Source organism: Podarcis melisellensis, assembly GCF_964234715.1.
Source record: "Podarcis melisellensis genome assembly, chromosome: 2".
NCBI classification, from domain to species: Eukaryota; Metazoa; Chordata; class Lepidosauria; order Squamata; family Lacertidae; genus Podarcis; species Podarcis melisellensis.
Window position 1 is genome coordinate 124,381,814 of NC_138529.1, and position 17,911 is coordinate 124,399,724.

General features: G+C 45.9%; 1 protein-coding gene across 8 annotated transcripts in view; it reads right to left on the reverse strand.

Moving 5' to 3' along the window:
* LOC309364378 (uncharacterized protein) overlaps window positions 1–17,911 on the reverse strand; it is a 214,577-nt gene that overhangs the window by 118,032 nt on the left and 78,634 nt on the right. For 2 of the 8 annotated variants that reach the window (XM_081901530.1, XM_081901522.1), the window contains exon 1: window positions 9,850–9,890. The exons of 5 other annotated variants lie outside the window; for them this stretch is intronic. Coding sequence is in view for 1 of the 3 variants with exons in the window: in XM_081901516.1 (XP_081757642.1) it covers window positions 3,752–3,925 (174 nt within the window). In the remaining 2 variants the exon portion in view is untranslated. Of the gene's footprint in view, window positions 1–3,751; window positions 3,926–9,849; window positions 9,891–17,911 lie in introns of those variants that run through there. One more of the 8 variants, XM_081901516.1, reaches the window with a different exon arrangement.

Consider the following 17,911-nt stretch of genomic DNA (forward strand, 5'->3'; position numbering starts at 1 on the left):
GCTCTAAAATGGCTGTTCCTCTTGTTGCTTCTCCCACTTTCTGGACAATGAAGTTGTCTGCAAGGCCAGTGAGGAATCTGTTTGACCTTATGCTCTTGGCTGAGTTTGACATCCAACAAATATTCGGGTAATTGAAGTCCCCCATTACTACTATCTCCCTTCCTTTTGCATGTTTCGCCATCTGTTCCAGGAAGGCGTCATCTATGTCCTCCGTTTGGCTTGGGGATCTATAGTAAACTCCCACAATAAGGTCACTGTTATTCTTCTCTCCCTTAATTTTGACCCAAATGCTCTCACTTTGGCTTTGAGGTTCTAAATCTTGGATCTCTTCACAGGTATACACATCCCTGACATATAACGCCACTCCTCCTCCTTTCTTGTCTGGTCTGTTTCTCTGAAATAGATTGTATCCCTCCATTATTACATTCCAATCGTTTCAGTGATGCCTATTATGTCATATTTAGTTTGCTGTACCAAGAGCTCAAGCTCATCTTGTTTATTTCCCATGCTTTGCGCATTAGTGTACAGACATTGAAGTCCATTAATCATTCCCCCGTGTCTCTTATTTAAGGATTTTTTCCTCTCACCACTAGGTCTGCGTGCTGTTTGCTCCATTCGGTCTATGACATTTGGATGATCATCTTCATCAATTGATAGACTCCTACCTTCAGGAGCACTGTCTCCCTCCCCCACATTAGTCAGTTTAAAGCCCTCCTGATGAGGTTTCTGAGATTTTTTGCAAAAACATTCCTCCCAACCGTTGTGAGGTGCAGCCCATCGCTTGCCAGAAGTCCATCTTCAAGAAACTGCAGTCCGTGATCTAAGAATCCAAACCGTTCCTGTTTACACCATTTGTGAAGCCAGCTGTTCACTTCCACTATTTTCCCCTCTCTCCCTGGGCCACGTCGTTCAACTGGGAGGACAGATGAGATGACAATTTGTGCATTTAATTGCTTCAATTTCCTGCCCAGAGCCTCATAGTCTCTTTTGATGTTCTGGAGCCTATTGCTTGCAGTGTCATTGGTTCCCACATGAACCAAGAGGAAGGGGTATTTGTCAGTGGGTTTTATGATTCCTTGCAGTCGTTCAGTTACATCTTGGATCTTAGCCCCGGGGAGACAGCACACTTCCCGAGACATCTTGTCATGCCCACAGATCACTGCTTCTGTTCCCCTCAGTAGGGAATCTCCTATCACCACTACACGCCTCATCTTAGGTCTGGTCAGGGTTCTTCCGTGAGCTGTCCATTCCAAGGTCGCCTGCACATTCCCTGAGGACTGACTTTGCTGCTCGTCTTCATATACCTGACCGACTGTAATGAGGGAGAGATCCTCAAACGGAGTCTGCTCATTGTCTTCCATGCTAGGGGAGAGGACCTCAAAGCAATTGTGTATTTCTAAACAATCAGAGCGAACCCTGGGCCTCCTATTTCTTTGAGTCACATTTCTCCATATATCTGGCTCCTGTGTTGGTGAACTAGCCTCCTTCTCAGGGGAGTCCCCTGTCTCCTCCTTGGTGGAGACGGTGTGCTCTGTTGCTTCCAAGAAGAGCTCCAGCTCTCTAATTCTTTGAAGCGTAGCTACACGTTCTTCCAGTTGCTGGACTTTGTCTTTTAAGAGGGCAATCAACATGCAATTGCTGCAGGTAAAGCTGCCTGCAACCTTTGGCAAGATGGCAAACATTGCGCATGAACCGCAGGCGACTGCAGCTGTTCCTTCACCCTCCATCTTGAGAACGTGTCGTTGGGGGTGACTACAGCGGTCCTCCATCATAAAAAGCGTGAAGACAGGACAAATAACTTCCCCCCAAAAAAACTTAGGTCTCCCCCAACAAACGTTTGAGACTAGCTCCCCTAAATCTAAAAGATGGATCAAACTGTGTGCGCCGTTGCCCTGCAAGCTCTGATAAGCTCCTCCCACAGCTAATCACCTACCGCAACAGAAACCCTGCCCCCTCTGACCTTTGCACAAGGAGAGCAGCTAATCAGCCACAAGAAACACACACAAGAAAACCCTTTTAGCTCCTCCAGCTGCTGCCCAGCAAGCTCTCCAAGTTCATCTTGAGCTGTTGGTGTATGGCCTCCATCTCCTCCACGAATTGCTCCGCGGCCGGCACACGCCAAGCCTCCTCCCCTGGTCCTGGGATGGCACCCATAATTGGCAAGAAAGGGACTCATCCCTGTGGACACATGCTCAGCATTATTGTATGCAAACTCTGCTAGTGCTAGCTTCTCCACCCGATCATTCTGCCTCTGATTGATGTGACAGTGCAAGTCCTGCTGCAAAATGGCATTTGCTCTTCCGGCTTGTCTGTTGGTTTCTGGGTGCCTTGCTGTCGAGAAGCTCACCTCTACCTGCAACAAACTCATGAGCTTGCGCCAGAAATGCGAGATGAACTGCCTTCCGCTGTCCAAAATTACCCTCGCAGGTACTCCATGCAGCCGTGAAGCCCCATGAAGATGTGGCCCACAAACAACTTGGCGGTCTCCTCCACTGTCACTGCATGGGAACATGCCACAAAGTGACACATCTTGGTCAGTAGGTCCACCATCACCATGACCGCTGTCTTACCTCGGGACATGAGCATGTCTGTCATGAAATCTATGGACACCACCTCCCATGGCCTCCCCGGTGTGGGCAAGAGTTCTAGCAACCCCACTGATGCCACCCTCTCCCCCTTTGCCTTCCGACACATGTCGCATCCTCACACATAATCTTGCACATCCTCCCTTACTTTGGGCCACCAAAAATCCCGCGTAACTAACAATATGGTCTTGTGTTGCCCAAAATGCCCAGCAGTAGGGTTGTCATGGAGTTGTTTGAGAACTCTGACCCTTAGGGACTCTCCTGGTACATACAATGTTCTGCTTCTTCTGCTAGTGCTCCTCCCCAGGTCCATTTGTCCTCCTGGAACATATGTCTGGCCAGGGGGGGTTCCTTCTTCCTCCAAGTACTCTGGTTTTCGAGATAACGAGATATCTGCCCTCACGTTCTGCTCTCCCGGGATGTACTGGATCCTAAAGTTAAAGTTGGCAAAAAACAACAACCCAGCGGATTTGCCTCTGGAAAAGCACGCGCACGGTCCGCCAGTATTCCAAGTTCTTGTGATCTGTACGCACCTGTATCTGCTGCTGCGCCCCAATCAGGAAGCGTCTCCACTGCTTAAAAGCCGCAAAAAATTGCCAACAATTCTTTGTCATAGATACACTAGTTTTGCTGACAATATGTTACCATGACAACATGTTATGGATATTCCAGCAAATTAATTCTGCTATTTTATATACAAATGACATGAGAAGACTCAGTCTACATATTTGTATCATTTCTTAGTCCTATGATCCTTGTTTTTAAAAGCAAAGAAGAATTATAAAAAAGAAAAGAAAAAGGCAACACACGGAGGCCCCATTTGCATTCAATCTGAAAAGCAGGATCAAGTTACTCGTGGCTTCTAGTGCCGCGTGATGGATCAGTGAGTTGTCTGGCATTGGGAGGACTTTCAGATCATGGTAATGGTTTTAGACATTTTGAGCTGCCAATACAGCGCGGTGGCCGGGGAGCTGTGACCTATTCCTAGCTCAAATTGCCTGCAGGAGACAAAGGCGCAGGCAGGCAGGTGGGGGAGCCCGAAAAGGTGCCCCCCTTCTCCATCTCCATCTGCCTGCCTGCCTCCCCCCACCCCCTAGCTGAGGAAGCCCCAATTCCTCTCTGGCTCCATCCATCCAGGTCCCCATCTCCCCTCCCCTGGGACTCACCAGATCTCTTGGAGGTCCCTGGGAGGGAATGCTCAGAGGTTGTGGGGAGGGATGCAGGAGACAGCCGGACCAGGTCAACCGTCCATCTTCCCCCTTCCATCCTCGCTAGCTTTGCAGGATCCGTCTCTTTCATCCTTCCTGAGGAGTCAAGGAGCCAAAACAAGCTGCAGGGTCCTGGGAGAGAGGAAGAAGCAAAGGGAGCCTCAGAGGCCCTGCAGGGATTCTCCTGCCCTAGATATTCTCCTGCCCCTGGAGAAGCACAAATGGGGCAGCCCCTCCCCCACAGAAGCCCCATTTCTAATCATCTCCAGTGGTTCCAATTTCCTCTGTTTGCTCCTCACCCCACTTCGTAAGGCTGGCAGGGTCTGCCCAGTAGTGACCCAAGAGCAGATCTCCTTGGACTCTGGCCTCATGTTTCTGGTCAGGACTTCTAAGCCTAGAATGAATAGTAAAGGTGAGAGAGGACATTCCTGTTATGTTCCTTTCTGTATCTTACATTCATCTGTTACCACCTGATTTTCAATTATTTTGGCTTTTTAGACCGAATATATTGCTTTAATCCCCTTACTAAATTGTTCACCAAAACTCATTCCTTCAAGGACTTTATTCATAAATTCGCATGAGATGTTGTCAAACTCTTTTTTCAGCATCTATCACTTCCAGGTATTCTATCATCTATAATGTTTCTTATATTAGATTTCAATTGTCTCCCAGGAAAGAAGCCAGGGCAGACAAAAACATCAGAGGTATTACAGTGGGGAAAAGAATATGCAAATTAAAAGCATATGCAGATGACCTTGTAATTACAGTTGAAGACCCTAAGAACTCTCTTCCAAAAGTTTTAGAAAAAATACAGGAGCATGGGCAAGTGGCAGGTTTTAAGTTGAATAAAGATAAGACAAAGTTGTTAGTGAAAAATCCAGCAGGAAAAAATAAAGAATTACAGAAAAATTTAGAAATAGAAATCCAGAGAAAAGTCAAATGCTTAAGACAATTATGAAAATACCTTGAATGAAATAAAAAGGAATCTAGAAATTTGGGGAAGAAGGAATTTGTCCTTATTAGGGAGAATTGCAGCGATCAAGATGAACGCACTGCCAAAAGTATTACCGTATTTTTCGCTCTATAACACGCACCCGACCATAACACGCACGTAGTTTTTAGAAGAGGAAAACAAGGGAAAAAAATATTCTAAACAAAACAGTGGATGTATGATTTTTGTGGTTCATGCTGTGGCCACAGACATGTGATCTGACAGTGAGTTTGGAGTAGCCCAATGCAAAAATCCTGAAGATCCATGTGGATCCATGCTTTGTAACCACATTTTTGCACCACTGCGGCCCCAGGCAACAGTGGGTGCGTGATTTTTTTGGTGCAAGATGTAGCCATGGACATGCTATGTGATCTGATGGAGAATTTGGGGTGACCCAGTGCAAAAATCCTGAGGATCCATGTGGATCCGTGCTAACCACCTTTTAAGTGGGGAGGGAAGGAAAAGCACTCAAGGGACAAGGAACACGCCTGGGGTGGGTGGAGAAGGATGCTGCTAATAATGAAGAGGGGTTTTAGGGGAGAAGGCTCCTCTCCTCTCCCACTTTGCTCCTTTAAAGCAAGCAGGCTCTGTTTTTCTCCCTTCTCCCCGCTCATCCCCGGCTTAGCGAGCTGAAAAACTTTGCTGCTATTTAGCGAGCTGAGTGGGGAGGAGAGAGGGACAGAGAGCCTGCTTGCTTTAAAGGAACCAATCTCTCCAGGCTCTCTGTCCCTCTCTCCTCCCCACTCAACGGCTCTTCTCCCGCTTTGCTGTTTCAAAGCGAGCCACGGAGGAGGGAAGGAAGGGGAACCATGGATCCTCTGCTCACGACTGCAGCAGATCCCCCCCCCCGCCACCCACAGGCATCCGCTCCATAACACGCACAGACATTTCCCCTTACTTTCTAGGAGGAAAAAAGTGAGTGTTATGGTGCAAAAAATACGGTATTTTTATTTCGGTCAGTGCCGGGAATCAGTAATACAGCATGCTTCAAGAAACGACAGAAGGACATTTCAAAATCTATTTGGAAAGGGAAGAAGCCAAGGTATGATAAAGGCAAAGTAAATAAAGGATTTACAATCATATAAGAAGAAGGTCACTCTTACAAGTTTGGGAAAGATACAAATGTAATGAATGGCATGGCTTGCATGGACCTGAAAGATGGCTGAAGACACCACAAAATGGACTCAATGTCTGTGAACTGATCCTGTAGATGGAATATGGTAAACATCAGGGTGATCTGGCAGAAACTGTGTGCGCTAGTGCTAAGGACGGAACAGCATACACAGGGGAGCGAAGAGATGACATGCGCAACATGACATGCGAGGCAAGATGCATCCTTGTGCAAATGAATTGAAACAAAGCATGTTTTCTACACCACATCGATCAGTCCGTCAAGCACCCTCAAAAGAAGATGTTTTGGGGATGCGTCAGTTATGATGGTGTCAGAACCTGTAGCCAATAGAAGGAATGATGCGCTCACCCCAATATACTGAGGTTCTACGAAAGAGAGTTATTCCAGAGTTGGAAAAGAAGTATCCTGACAGTACTGGGATCTATCTTCTACCTAAAATACACAAACCAGGAAATCCAGGACGCCCCATCATTTCAGGTATTGGCACTATTACAGTGGGTGTCTCCGGTTATATGGACTCTGTTCTGAAACCATATGCCATCAGTGCTCCCAGCTATGTACGTGACACCACAGATTTACTGAGGAAAATACAATCTTTAAATAATCTTCCCAACAATACTATACTAGCTACTATGGATGTGGAATCTCTGTATACCAACATCCCACACAACGATGGTTTACAAGCTATAAGGAACACCATTTCAGATAAAACCACAGCGGACTTTGCCACCAAACTCTGCCAATTTGTCCTTACCCACAACAACTTCAAATTCGGTGATGACCTGTTCCTTCAGATCAGTGGCACAGCAATGGGCACCCGCATGGCCCCACAGTATGCCAACATCTTCATGGCAGACTTAGAACAACGTTTCCTAAACTCCTACCCACTCAAACCTCTCTTGTACCTGCGATACATTGACGATATTTTTATCATCTGGACACATGGTCAACAGACCCTGGACACCTTCCACCAGAAATTCAATGATTTTCACCCCACAATCAACCTAACAATGAATCAATCTATGCAAGAAATACATTTTTTGGACACTACTATAAAAATACAGGATGGGCACATAGACACCACCTTATACCGTAAACCAACAGACCGACAAACATATCTACATGCCTCTAGCTACCATACCAAACATACCAAACAGTCCATCGTATATAGCCAGGCACTACGTTACAGCCGCATCTGTTCCAATTCTACAGACAGAGAGACTCACCTAGGAGATCTACAGCAAATACCCAGCAGATGAAGTTAGACAACAGATCAACAGAGCCAGACTGATACCCAGAGAGAACTTGCTGCAAGACAGACCCAAAAAAGAAAATAACAGAACACCTCTAGTCATCACATACAGCTCCCAAGTTAAAACAGTACAACGCATCATCAGAGATCTACAACCTCTCCTGGACAATGACAGTTCTCTTTCTCAAGCTCTGGGAGGAAGACCTTTCATTGCCTACAGACAGCCACCCAATCTTAAACAACTCCTAACCCACAATAATACTACAACCAGACCTAACACGGACACTGGCACCAGAGCCTGCAATAAACCCAAATGCCAACTTTGCTGCCACATACACCCGGACAACACCATTACTGGCCCCAACAACATCACACATACCATCTCGGGACTATTTAATTGCTCATCGTCTAACATTGTGTATGCCATCAAATGCCAACAGTGTCCTTCAGCTCTCTATATTGGACAAACAGGCCAGACCTTACACCAAAGAATAAATGGACATAAATCGGACATCAGGAATCACAAGACAGAGAAACCAGTAGGAGAACACTTCAATCTCCCAGGACATTCTATACAAGATCTCAAAGTAGCTGTTTTACTACAAAGGAATTTCAGAAATAGACTGGAAAGAGAAGCTGCTGAATTGCAACTTATCACCAAACTTAAAACCATGGAGAAACCTGGTCTGAACAAAGACATTGGATTCTTATCTCATTATACATGACAAAGCCACTTTTCACCTTCTCACCCCTTGCTTTTTCCTGTAAGACCTATTGCAGTCGTTAAGAGTCGTCAACAGGCTCATCACAGCTATCTGCCCATCACCCATTCCCACCACCCTTCTGAGTAATACCCCTCCCCACCTTCTCACTATATAGAAGGGTCTGGAAACTTCTGTTTCAGTGTATCTGAAGAAGTGTGCATGCACACGAAAGCTCATACCAAGAACTGACTTAGTTGGTCTTTAAGGTGCTACTGGAAGGAATTTTTTTGTTTTGAGTACTGGGATGTTGCAGCAGGACCTAGCCCCCGTCACACACCAAAAGTGGTGAAGAAATTCATGACAGAGCAGCAAATACAGGTGCTGATTGGCCAGGGAATTCCCCAGACATAAATCCCATTGAGAATTTGTGGGCTATATGCAAAAGTCGCCCTGAGAGATCATTGGTTTGCCTTTGTTTTTTATGCATTTGGTGTTCTCATTTTGCATTTTTATGTTGCGAATCACCCTGTAAATTTTGGATGAAGGGCATAATACAAATTTAATAATAATAATAATAATAATAATAATAATAATAATAATAATAGCAGCAGCAGGGGACAGCACAGGGAATGGCAGTCAATTAGGGGTGCCAACTTGTAGGACAGGCATGGGCATAGCCAGGAATTATGTCAGGGGGCAGAATCTCAGTTAATTAAGCATTTAATTCTCCCCCTTGGACTCCCCTGGACCCAAGTAAGCCCTGCCCCGCAAAACTGATCACAAGATGCCGTGTGCACCCACCATTTGAATGGCAATGCCCATTAACGGGAGGGGGGCTCAAATGTTTTATGGGGGGAACCAAAGGGACCTCGGCCCGAGGAGTTGGCTCTTAGGCAGTCAATCATGGCAGACCTGTGGACTGTATTCCTTAATTTATAGGCACGCCTACCAAGGCCAAAAAATGCATCCTGTTAAGGTGCCCTGGGGTTAATGCGGATCTGTGAGGAAGAGAAGGAGAACTTCTCTCTCTCTCTCCCACTGTCCCCCCCCCTTTTGGCTGGGTTTCTACATCCTTCTGGCAGGCAGAAATCCAGCAGGTGGGGAGGATTTCCTTTCAATATTGTCGCTGGAATGTTTGCAGTTGAAAAAGCATGTAAACGTAACAGGCCGTATAGTAACAATTGCAAAGTTATTTACTAGAAACTACTTCTCTAGAATTAGATACAGATTCTCATAATGTCAAAATCGACATCGTGATATATTAAAATGTAGCTTTTCAGTTGACCCCCAAGTCCAGTCTGTACAAAATACAGCTCCTATTTGGTCCGTGCCGTAGTACATTCTTTTCTACTTTCTTGACTCTTGTCTTTTTCTGTCTGGTGTCTTCCCTTGAGGAGTAGCATGAAATAATCTTCTAAGTGATTGGGATAAAGAGGATCGGGTTGGCAGCCCAAAAAGACTGGCCCTGATAGATGCCGCCTAGGCAGGCGAGGCGAGGATTCCGGGCTTTTCCCTTCCTCAGCGGTGCAGAGGGCGAAATCCTTTTGGAATGCTTGCAGGGACCGGGAGCTTCCCTCGGATCACTGTCCTGGATTCCTTGGAAGGGATTTCTGCACCAGCTCAAGGGATTTTTGGCCCCCCAATTCCCCCCCCCCGACACCCAAGGAGGCGAGTGTACCTAAAGCAGGAAGAGGTCCTTGCTGACCTCCAGGCTAGGGGGCAGCGAGCCGGGGGGCGCCTCCCTCCCTCCCCCCCCCCGGCGCCCCCTTCCTTCCCCGCCTTGCTTTGGCCCCCGGGATCCCTTCGCCCCCTTCAGTGCTGCGTCTCCTTTTCCCTCTGCCCTGACTCTCCGCCCCCTGAGTTGGGGGTCTCCCCCCCCAGGCATGACCTGAGCAGGGACCCCCAGGCCCCCTCCCTGCCCCCCTGGGACCCCCTTCTCCCCATGGCACCCTCAGGGGGCAGAGAGAGGAGACTCACCCGAGTCCAGGAGAGAGAAGAAGGCAGGGAGGCATGAGGGAGGGGCTTCTGCTCTGGAGGACCTTGCCCCTCCCCCTCCACTTCCCGTCCTCTCTAGGAATCCCGCTCGGCTCCCTTTAACCCTTGCCAAGCCGAGTCCTCCCCTCCCTCTCCCTCCCCGCAGTTTTCCTGCTTCTGCGCCTGCGCCCTAGGGGCTGCCCCCTTCCCTCCCTCATCCCACCGGACGAACTGCCAGGGAGACGGGAAGGGGGGTCCATGGGGGGGTTGCCTCGGCTCTCCCCTCCCCCAACATGGAGGCTCCTGGATCCCGAGGAAAGGCTGGGAGGGAGAAGAGGCGAAGGGCTGCCCAGTGGCGGGAGGTGCCGTGGGCTCAGCCATGGCTCCCTCCAGACACCCCCCCCCCAGGAACACCCTCCAGCTCAGGGAGGGGGGGAGGAGGGAGGGGGGCTTCCCAGCCAGGAGACCCCTCCCCCCTCCCGGGTTTTTCTTCTTCTGGAGCCGCTTTTCAGAGGAGGAAGAGTCTCGGGCCAGGAAGGAAAGGCTGACGCGACACGGGGGGGGGCAGGAGGGGGGGCAAAGCCAGGAGGGGGGCGGGGGTTGCTCAGGGGGGCAAATCAATAATAAGGATTGAATAAGGAAGGGGAAGACCAGGCTGGTGGAGAGAGGGGACCAGACTCCAGTTCGGAGCCAGAGGGACCCCGGCCCTCCTTTCCCTGCCTTTCCTGTGTTACGGAATGGGGGGGGGCATTAGACTGTGTTATGGCAAAAATCTGGGTGCGAGGCTGCTCTGCCACCCAGTTCGTCGGACTAAGTCCGCGGGTCCCTGCGGAGGAAAATGAGCTCAGCCGGAGACAGGAGCAAACTGCAGAAGATCCAAGTTTATTGGCCAACAGGTTCAAGACGAGATTGAACAGTGAGAAAGGGGTGACATGAGTTTTTGAAACTCCCTCCATGTCCCAGAATACAGTGCAAAACACGTCATGAATACATTAAAGAGAGGTTTGGTTACACAGATTACATCATGAATATATTAAAGGGAGGTTGGGTTACACAGATTAACATATGGAGGAGGGAGGGGGGAATATGCAGAGCTACACCGGATTAACATAAGGAGGAGGGAGGGGGGAATATGCAGAGCTACACCGGATTAACATAAGGAGGAGGGAGGGGGGAATATGCAGAGCTGGAGATATGCACAGATAAACACTTCCTGGGGATGAGAAAACAATGGTCTCAAATATGCATAGTCTGGCACCTGACATTGCCTGGAGGAAAGGCTGATCAGAGCAAACTGGCACGTTGATTTTCTATGAATTTTATAGATTTTAGTCCCTTTTGACATTGACAATTGGAAATAAATTGATATATTGTAGCGAAGAAGAAGGTGAAGAAGACATGCCCCCCCCTTCCGTAACAGTCCCCCATTCGGAGATAGATTTGCATTAAAGTTCTGTAAGAACTTGCAAATCTTTTCTCCGCACCCTAAATCTCGGGGAAGGTGGGGTGCCGTGTGAGTGGGAATAGGCCCTAATGGAAAAGGAGGTGGGTTGAGCAGGGCAACAAAGGAGGGAGCAACACGGACCAATACAATGTATGTTTATGTTATGTAGATATGCACTAAATAATAACTTTGTATCTACCGTACTAGATGTGTGGGTTTGTGCAAACCTGAAGGGGACTTGCAAATCATGCCTCTTAAGGCCATTTGCAAGTATAGTAGTGCAGATAGCTGGGTATAGGATATCGCATAAAGGAACACCTGTTGTATTTTGTTCAGTAGTGGTCTATGCTTTACATTTAGCAGGAAGGTCCACTATTGACTGGAAAAAAATGCAGTTCGCTTTGCCCCCCGCCATTTTGTGTTCTCAGGTGTCAAGGTAGCTCTTCTGTGGTCTCACGTGTCACAGTAGTGGCAATCCCTGGTGAATCCACTTAGGGCTTTCATATTAGCCATGTTGCCTGGCACCCATCACAGCTGGCACAGGTTTGGACACATCCTGAGGGAAATATCTTTACCTTGGCCTTTCTATGGGGTTTTATTTTAGAGGCTCTGGTCAACAGTCATGGGAAGTTGCTCACTTGCACTTAAAAGGACCAAAAGCTAATTGCAGCCTGGATACACATGCCCAATTCACACTGGGTCCAATTTGAATTTATCTTGCCCCATGGTTCTTAACTCTTCAAACCAATCTGTTAAAAGAAAACCATTCTTAAAAGGGGCACTTGTCCAAATAAGTCAATTTAACTCTATAAGGGATCATTCCTGCTAAATCAAGGCATATACACCTTCCTGAAGCTTCTCCTTGGTAAAGTGAGTTTTAACACATTTTAAAATGGGTAGGGAAGGTTGGCAGTGTGCCAGGTGGGACAGCGAAATGTGGTTATCTAAACATTGAACTACACAATAGCCTGATCCATTTGAAAGCATAAAATGTATGAAAATCCTCCATTGGGGTATAAGGAATAAGACAGTATACATTAAACATAAGACAATTACACACACACACACAAAAAAAATTCTTCCCTTTGTGGAAATAACACTGTCAAACACATTTCAACATTCCTACATAATAACACATAATACACAACAAACTAATTAAATATCAGTTGAATATAAGAGTCAAAAGATGTCCTTGCAATTCAACTCCTCCCCTCTTTGTCAGCCCCACTTCCCCTTTGAAAGAAATTTGTTGTTGCAGGTAATAAGTCTCGTGGTAGCGAAGCTTTTCATTGGATCTGTAGTAACACACTTGTAGAAGTGATATCCTGTAAGGACAGGGTGGACTTAAAAGACACAGTTAAATAATAATAAAACACACACACAAACACACACACACAATGACCTATGAGGAACCAAAATAAATAAATGCTAAGACACAGAATTTTAAGAGATCTGAAGTAACAATGAAAATAAAAGAGTGTTTCTTGATGTGACAACATCGGCTAGAGTGTTAATAGCAAAATACTGGAAAATGACTTAATGGCAATGTAACTTTGTGCAAGTACCTTGAACTAGCCAAAATGACAGAATTAATAAGAAATGCTCAGGCAAAAGGTAAACAAATACCATTCCACAAACAATGTTTGGTTATGCTTCAATTAATTTCATAGACATCATGAAAAAACGGATTAAATAAATGGAAACAGATTATTTATAACTTTAAAGTGTCAAAGACACAAAGGGATGGAAGTCACTAATACAGCAGGGATTTCACAGAACAGAAAGAAAGTTAATACAGCAGGGATTTCACAGAACAGAAAGAAAGTTGTTGTGGGAGAAAAAAAGGGACAAACACTTTGTTATCGGGGTTCACATATCCTGTTAAAAGGGAAAATTATTTCATGTGAGAAGCCTGTCAGGAAATGCTGTTCCTAAAATGCACACAAACAAAGTCTGTGATTTAAATCCCATTGAGGGGTGGAATTCTTTGATATTTACCTGTGAAAAGAATTTGGCATGTTAAGATTTCAAACTTGGGACACATTAAGGGTGATTTCTCTCAATGGTTCCAAGTTTTACATAAACCTCCTCCCCCCCCACAGTTCCCCCTCCTTCCTCTCTCTCTCTCTCATTTCTTTTCCTATCCTTTTTTTTTTTTTTTTTTTTTGCTGATCTAGTCTCTGTGCATGTGTGGAGTTCATGTCTCAGCAAACCTTTTATACTATTGAAATGTTGCATCTTTTGGCAAAATTAGAATTTGAATAAGGGAAGGGTAAGGAGTAGATTTTAAAAGAGGGTTAGATTTAAAACAAAAGAGAGAAACTCAGCAATTGAAGTATTCACCAACAAAGCTAGCAATTTCAGCCCAAGCAAAGCGACTGCTTCCTTTATGTACAGGAAAGGGCTAATATTCCTCTGGCCATTCGTGGAACAATGCCGCGCCCTTATATATGGGAAAAAATGGCCAGAGTCAGAATTCATAGGATTTTTTTTTAATTTTTTTTTTTTTTTTAACATTCTAAGTTTTTCGGCCTTACCATTTGCAGACAAAAATTTTCCTGCCCCTTTATTTACAGGATTGGTCAAGGCCCATATGTATTGGTCTGATTTTCAAATAGTAGACAAAATGATAAACAAAATGATAAACACTGTAATCACTCAAATGCTTGGTATTACCAGTTGTGCTTCAAAACATCACAGCTTCACCTCTCACCTTTTTAAAACTAAAGAGCAAAGCTAGGCTGAATTTCAACTCCATCACCACACCAGAATTTAAGAATTACCCTGCAATGCTTGCGGACACATGTCCTTCCACACAGCCACAAATTGGGAGAGTTGAAAGGGACCCTGGGGTCATCTAGTCCAACCCTAAAATACAGGGTTCATAGCAAGATTTGTACTACCAGAGAGAGACACACATACTTATGTACACAGGCACAACTGGGGAAGAGACCATAATCAATGCTCCTATCATGTACTAAGGAAGAGGAAAATAAAAGTACCCAACTTTATACAGAGCCCCTTTAGCAGATCTTGAAGCTAGTTTGAGTGAGAGTTTGAAATGATATTTAAAGGAAGATTGAAGTGAACAGTTTTCGTAAGATAGGGAGAGGATCTCTTATCAAGCATAGTTAAAACAGCCCTAGACTTGATTTTAAGGGGAATACACAAGTGTTGCCCCCCCCCTCTTTGCAGTTTCCTTTAAAGGAAGCTTACTTGGGAGTAAATTTACCTGGCACAGAAGTAAGAAGGGAGAAAACAACTGAGGGAGGCAGAGTGAAACAAAGGGGGGGGGCATTTTCTAACAAAAGAGGCCAGGAAGTCTTATAGAGACTGATATCAGGAGCCTTACAATAACTCTTCTGTCCAACCAAATCAAAGTTAAAACTGGACTCACATATTTTCTTAGAATGAACACCATACTTTCATAGGCACATGCTTAATGAAATACATGCACTGCATTTTAGCTTGAGAGAGCAGTTGGCTCAACTAGGCTTTTGCAGCAGAAACATTTGGTTAGCTTCACCTTCCAAAATAGACTGGAACACAGGTGTACTCACAAACTCAAAAGTTACAACAAAACACCATTTACCATTAGACTTAAACCACCCTCCTCACTTAACTAGAGGAAGGAGGTGGGGTAATCCTCCTTCCAGAACACAAGTAGCACATATACAGGATTTTACCACTTGGGAGGAAAACTCTCTTTTTGAGCCTCTCTCAAATAACAAACATTTGCACACTCCATTCTCCATTTTTTTTGTTTTGTTTTAAGATTGAACTCTCTTTTGGAGCCTCTCTCAAATAACAAACATTTGCACACTCCATTCTCCATTTTTTTTGTTTGTTTTAAGATTGATAAGGCCCAACATGGCTTCCTTAGATTTAAAATTTTGAAGCAAGCTTGCAGTTTAAACTATGCACACTTAAGAAAGGCAGTCTGCCAGAGACAGAAGGAACAGACAACACACATAACAGACAACATGTAAACATACATATGCTCATATATGTATTAACAGACAACACACATAACAGACAACATGTAAACATATATATTCTCATCCTTTAGTTGGTTATTGCAAGGAGTTGGGCTGCTTCCTTTAGCTTCATTAAGTGAAATTAGTAGGAAGGTCCCACATGGTTTTAAGAGCCTCCTTGCCTCTTCAAACACCACCAGTTAACCAAACTGGCAGGGCTCACAATGCTTAGTTGACTGGGTACCCCTTTATATATGCATGCGTTGTTGTTGTTGCTTTTTGTTGTTGTTTTCTTTTTTGGGGGGGATAGAGAAGGGAGAAAGAGAGGGGTTGATTAGGATTTGGGTAACTTGTACAGGGGCTATAGTAAAGAGGGGTCTTTCGTCGCTTGGCGACTTCCTTAGTGGGTTTTTAAAGAGCTCTAGCTATCCGGTTCCTTATATTTCCTTCCTATTTCCTTAGTCAATAACCTGGGGTCCTTTTCCACTCTGCCGATCCTGCCCAATTCCTCATGGGCTATCCCTCCTGGCAACCTCCTACCTATCGCCACAAACTCAGGAAAAGGGGCCCTACTGAACGCCCGCGCCGTGCGGTGCCAGATCGGGTGATCCCTGGATAGAGTTTCGAACCGAAAATCCCCCTTCTGGGATTGGATAGAAAGCCAGACCCCTTCCTGCCCCCTAGAAAGGACGCTCGGGAAGTTCGGAAGAAGAACTCCAACCCCTTGCTTTCAACTGGGACGTCCGTTGCGGAGAGTCGGCTGTTTTTCAAGTCGGGTCTCTCCGTCTTACTTTCGGACTCTCAGTTGGTGCGGCTGACTGGAGGGTTTGAGAGGAGAAAGAGATAGAGCTCAGAACCCCCTTTTTGGGTCGAGCAGCAGTCCACGGTCTCTCTCACCAATTGGACCAAGAGACAGGCGAGAAGGAGCGATAGAGAGGAGGGCAGAGAATTCAGTTGCCAGGAGATTTCCACCCCTTTCCCACCAGTGCACTGGATTTTCCTTTTCCTCACTCATACTCACGCGTCTTCTATGATGATCCCAGGATGAATAAGCCGGCTGGATCCCTCTTTGCTCCCCGGCTGAACTCCTGGGGCTTTCGATTACCGCCCGGAAGATGGCCGGGGGTCCAAAGGATCTTCCCAGGCAAAATGGCCTGGTGCCGGCTGAAGATTTCGGGGCCCCCGGTCAGCAACGCGGGAGAACCGCATGCCCCACGTTGGGCAGCCAACTGTTATGGCAAAAATCTGGGTGCGAGGCTGCTCTGCCACCCAGTTCGTCGGACTAAGTCCGCGGGTCCCTGCGGAGGAAAATGAGCTCAGCCGGAGACAGGAGCAAACTGCAGAAGATCCAAGTTTATTGGCCAACAGGTTCAAGACGAGATTGAACAGTGAGAAAGGGGTGACATGAGTTTTTGAAAACTCCCTCCATGTCCCAGAATACAGTGCAAAACACGTCATGAATACATTAAAGAGAGGTTTGGTTACACAGATTACATCATGAATATATTAAAGGGAGGTTGGGTTACACAGGTTAACATATGGAGGAGGGAGGGGGGAATATGCAGAGCTACACCGGATTAACATAAGGAGGAGGGAGGGGGGAATATGCAGAGCTGGAGATATGCACAGATAAACACTTCCTGGGGATGAGAAAACAATGGTCTCAAATATGCATAGTCTGGCACCTGACATTGCCTGGAGGAAAGGCTGATCAGAGCAAACTGGCACGTTGATTTTCTATGAATTTTATAGATTTTAGTCCCTTTTGACATTGACAATTGGAAATAAATTGATATATTGTAGCGAAGAAGAAGGTGAAGAAGACATGCCCCCCCCCCTTCCGTAACAACTGGAAAGAGAAGCTGCTGAATTGCAACTTATCACCAAACTTAAAACCATGGAGAAACCTGGTCTGATCAAAGACATTGGATTCTTATCTCATTATACATGACAAAGCCACTTTTCACCTTCTCACCCCTTGCTTTTTCCTGTAATACCTATTGCAGTCTTTAAGAGTCGTCAACAGGCTCATCACAGCTATCTGCCCATCACCCATTCCCACCACCCTTCTGAGTAATACCCCTCCCCACCTTCTCACTATATAAAAGGGTCTGGTGACTTCTGTTTCAGTGTATCTGAAGAAGTGTGCATGCACACGAAAGCTCATGCCAAGAACTGACTTAGTTGGTCTTTAAGGTGCTACTGGAAGGAATTTCTTTGTTTTGACTATGGCAGACCAACACGGCTACCTATCTGTAACATTGTCTTCTCATCACCAGTACTCAGGAAGCGCTTATCTATGCATATTTCCAGCTCTGCATATTCCCCCTCCCTCCTCCATACGTTAATCCTGTGTAACCCAACCTCTTCTTAAAGTATTCATGATGTAATCTGTGTAACCCAACCTTTCCTTAATATATTCATGATGTAACTGGGATGTATTTTGCACTGTATTCTGGGACATGGAGGGAGTTTCAAAAGTTCATGTCAGCCCTTTCTCGCTGTTCAATCTCGTCTTGAACCTGTTGCGCAATAAACCTTGGATCTCCGCATTTTGCTCCTGTCCGGCTGAGCTCATTTTCTTCCGCAGGGACCCGCGAACACTTAGTCCGATGAGCTGGGTGGCAGTGTAGCCCCGCACCCA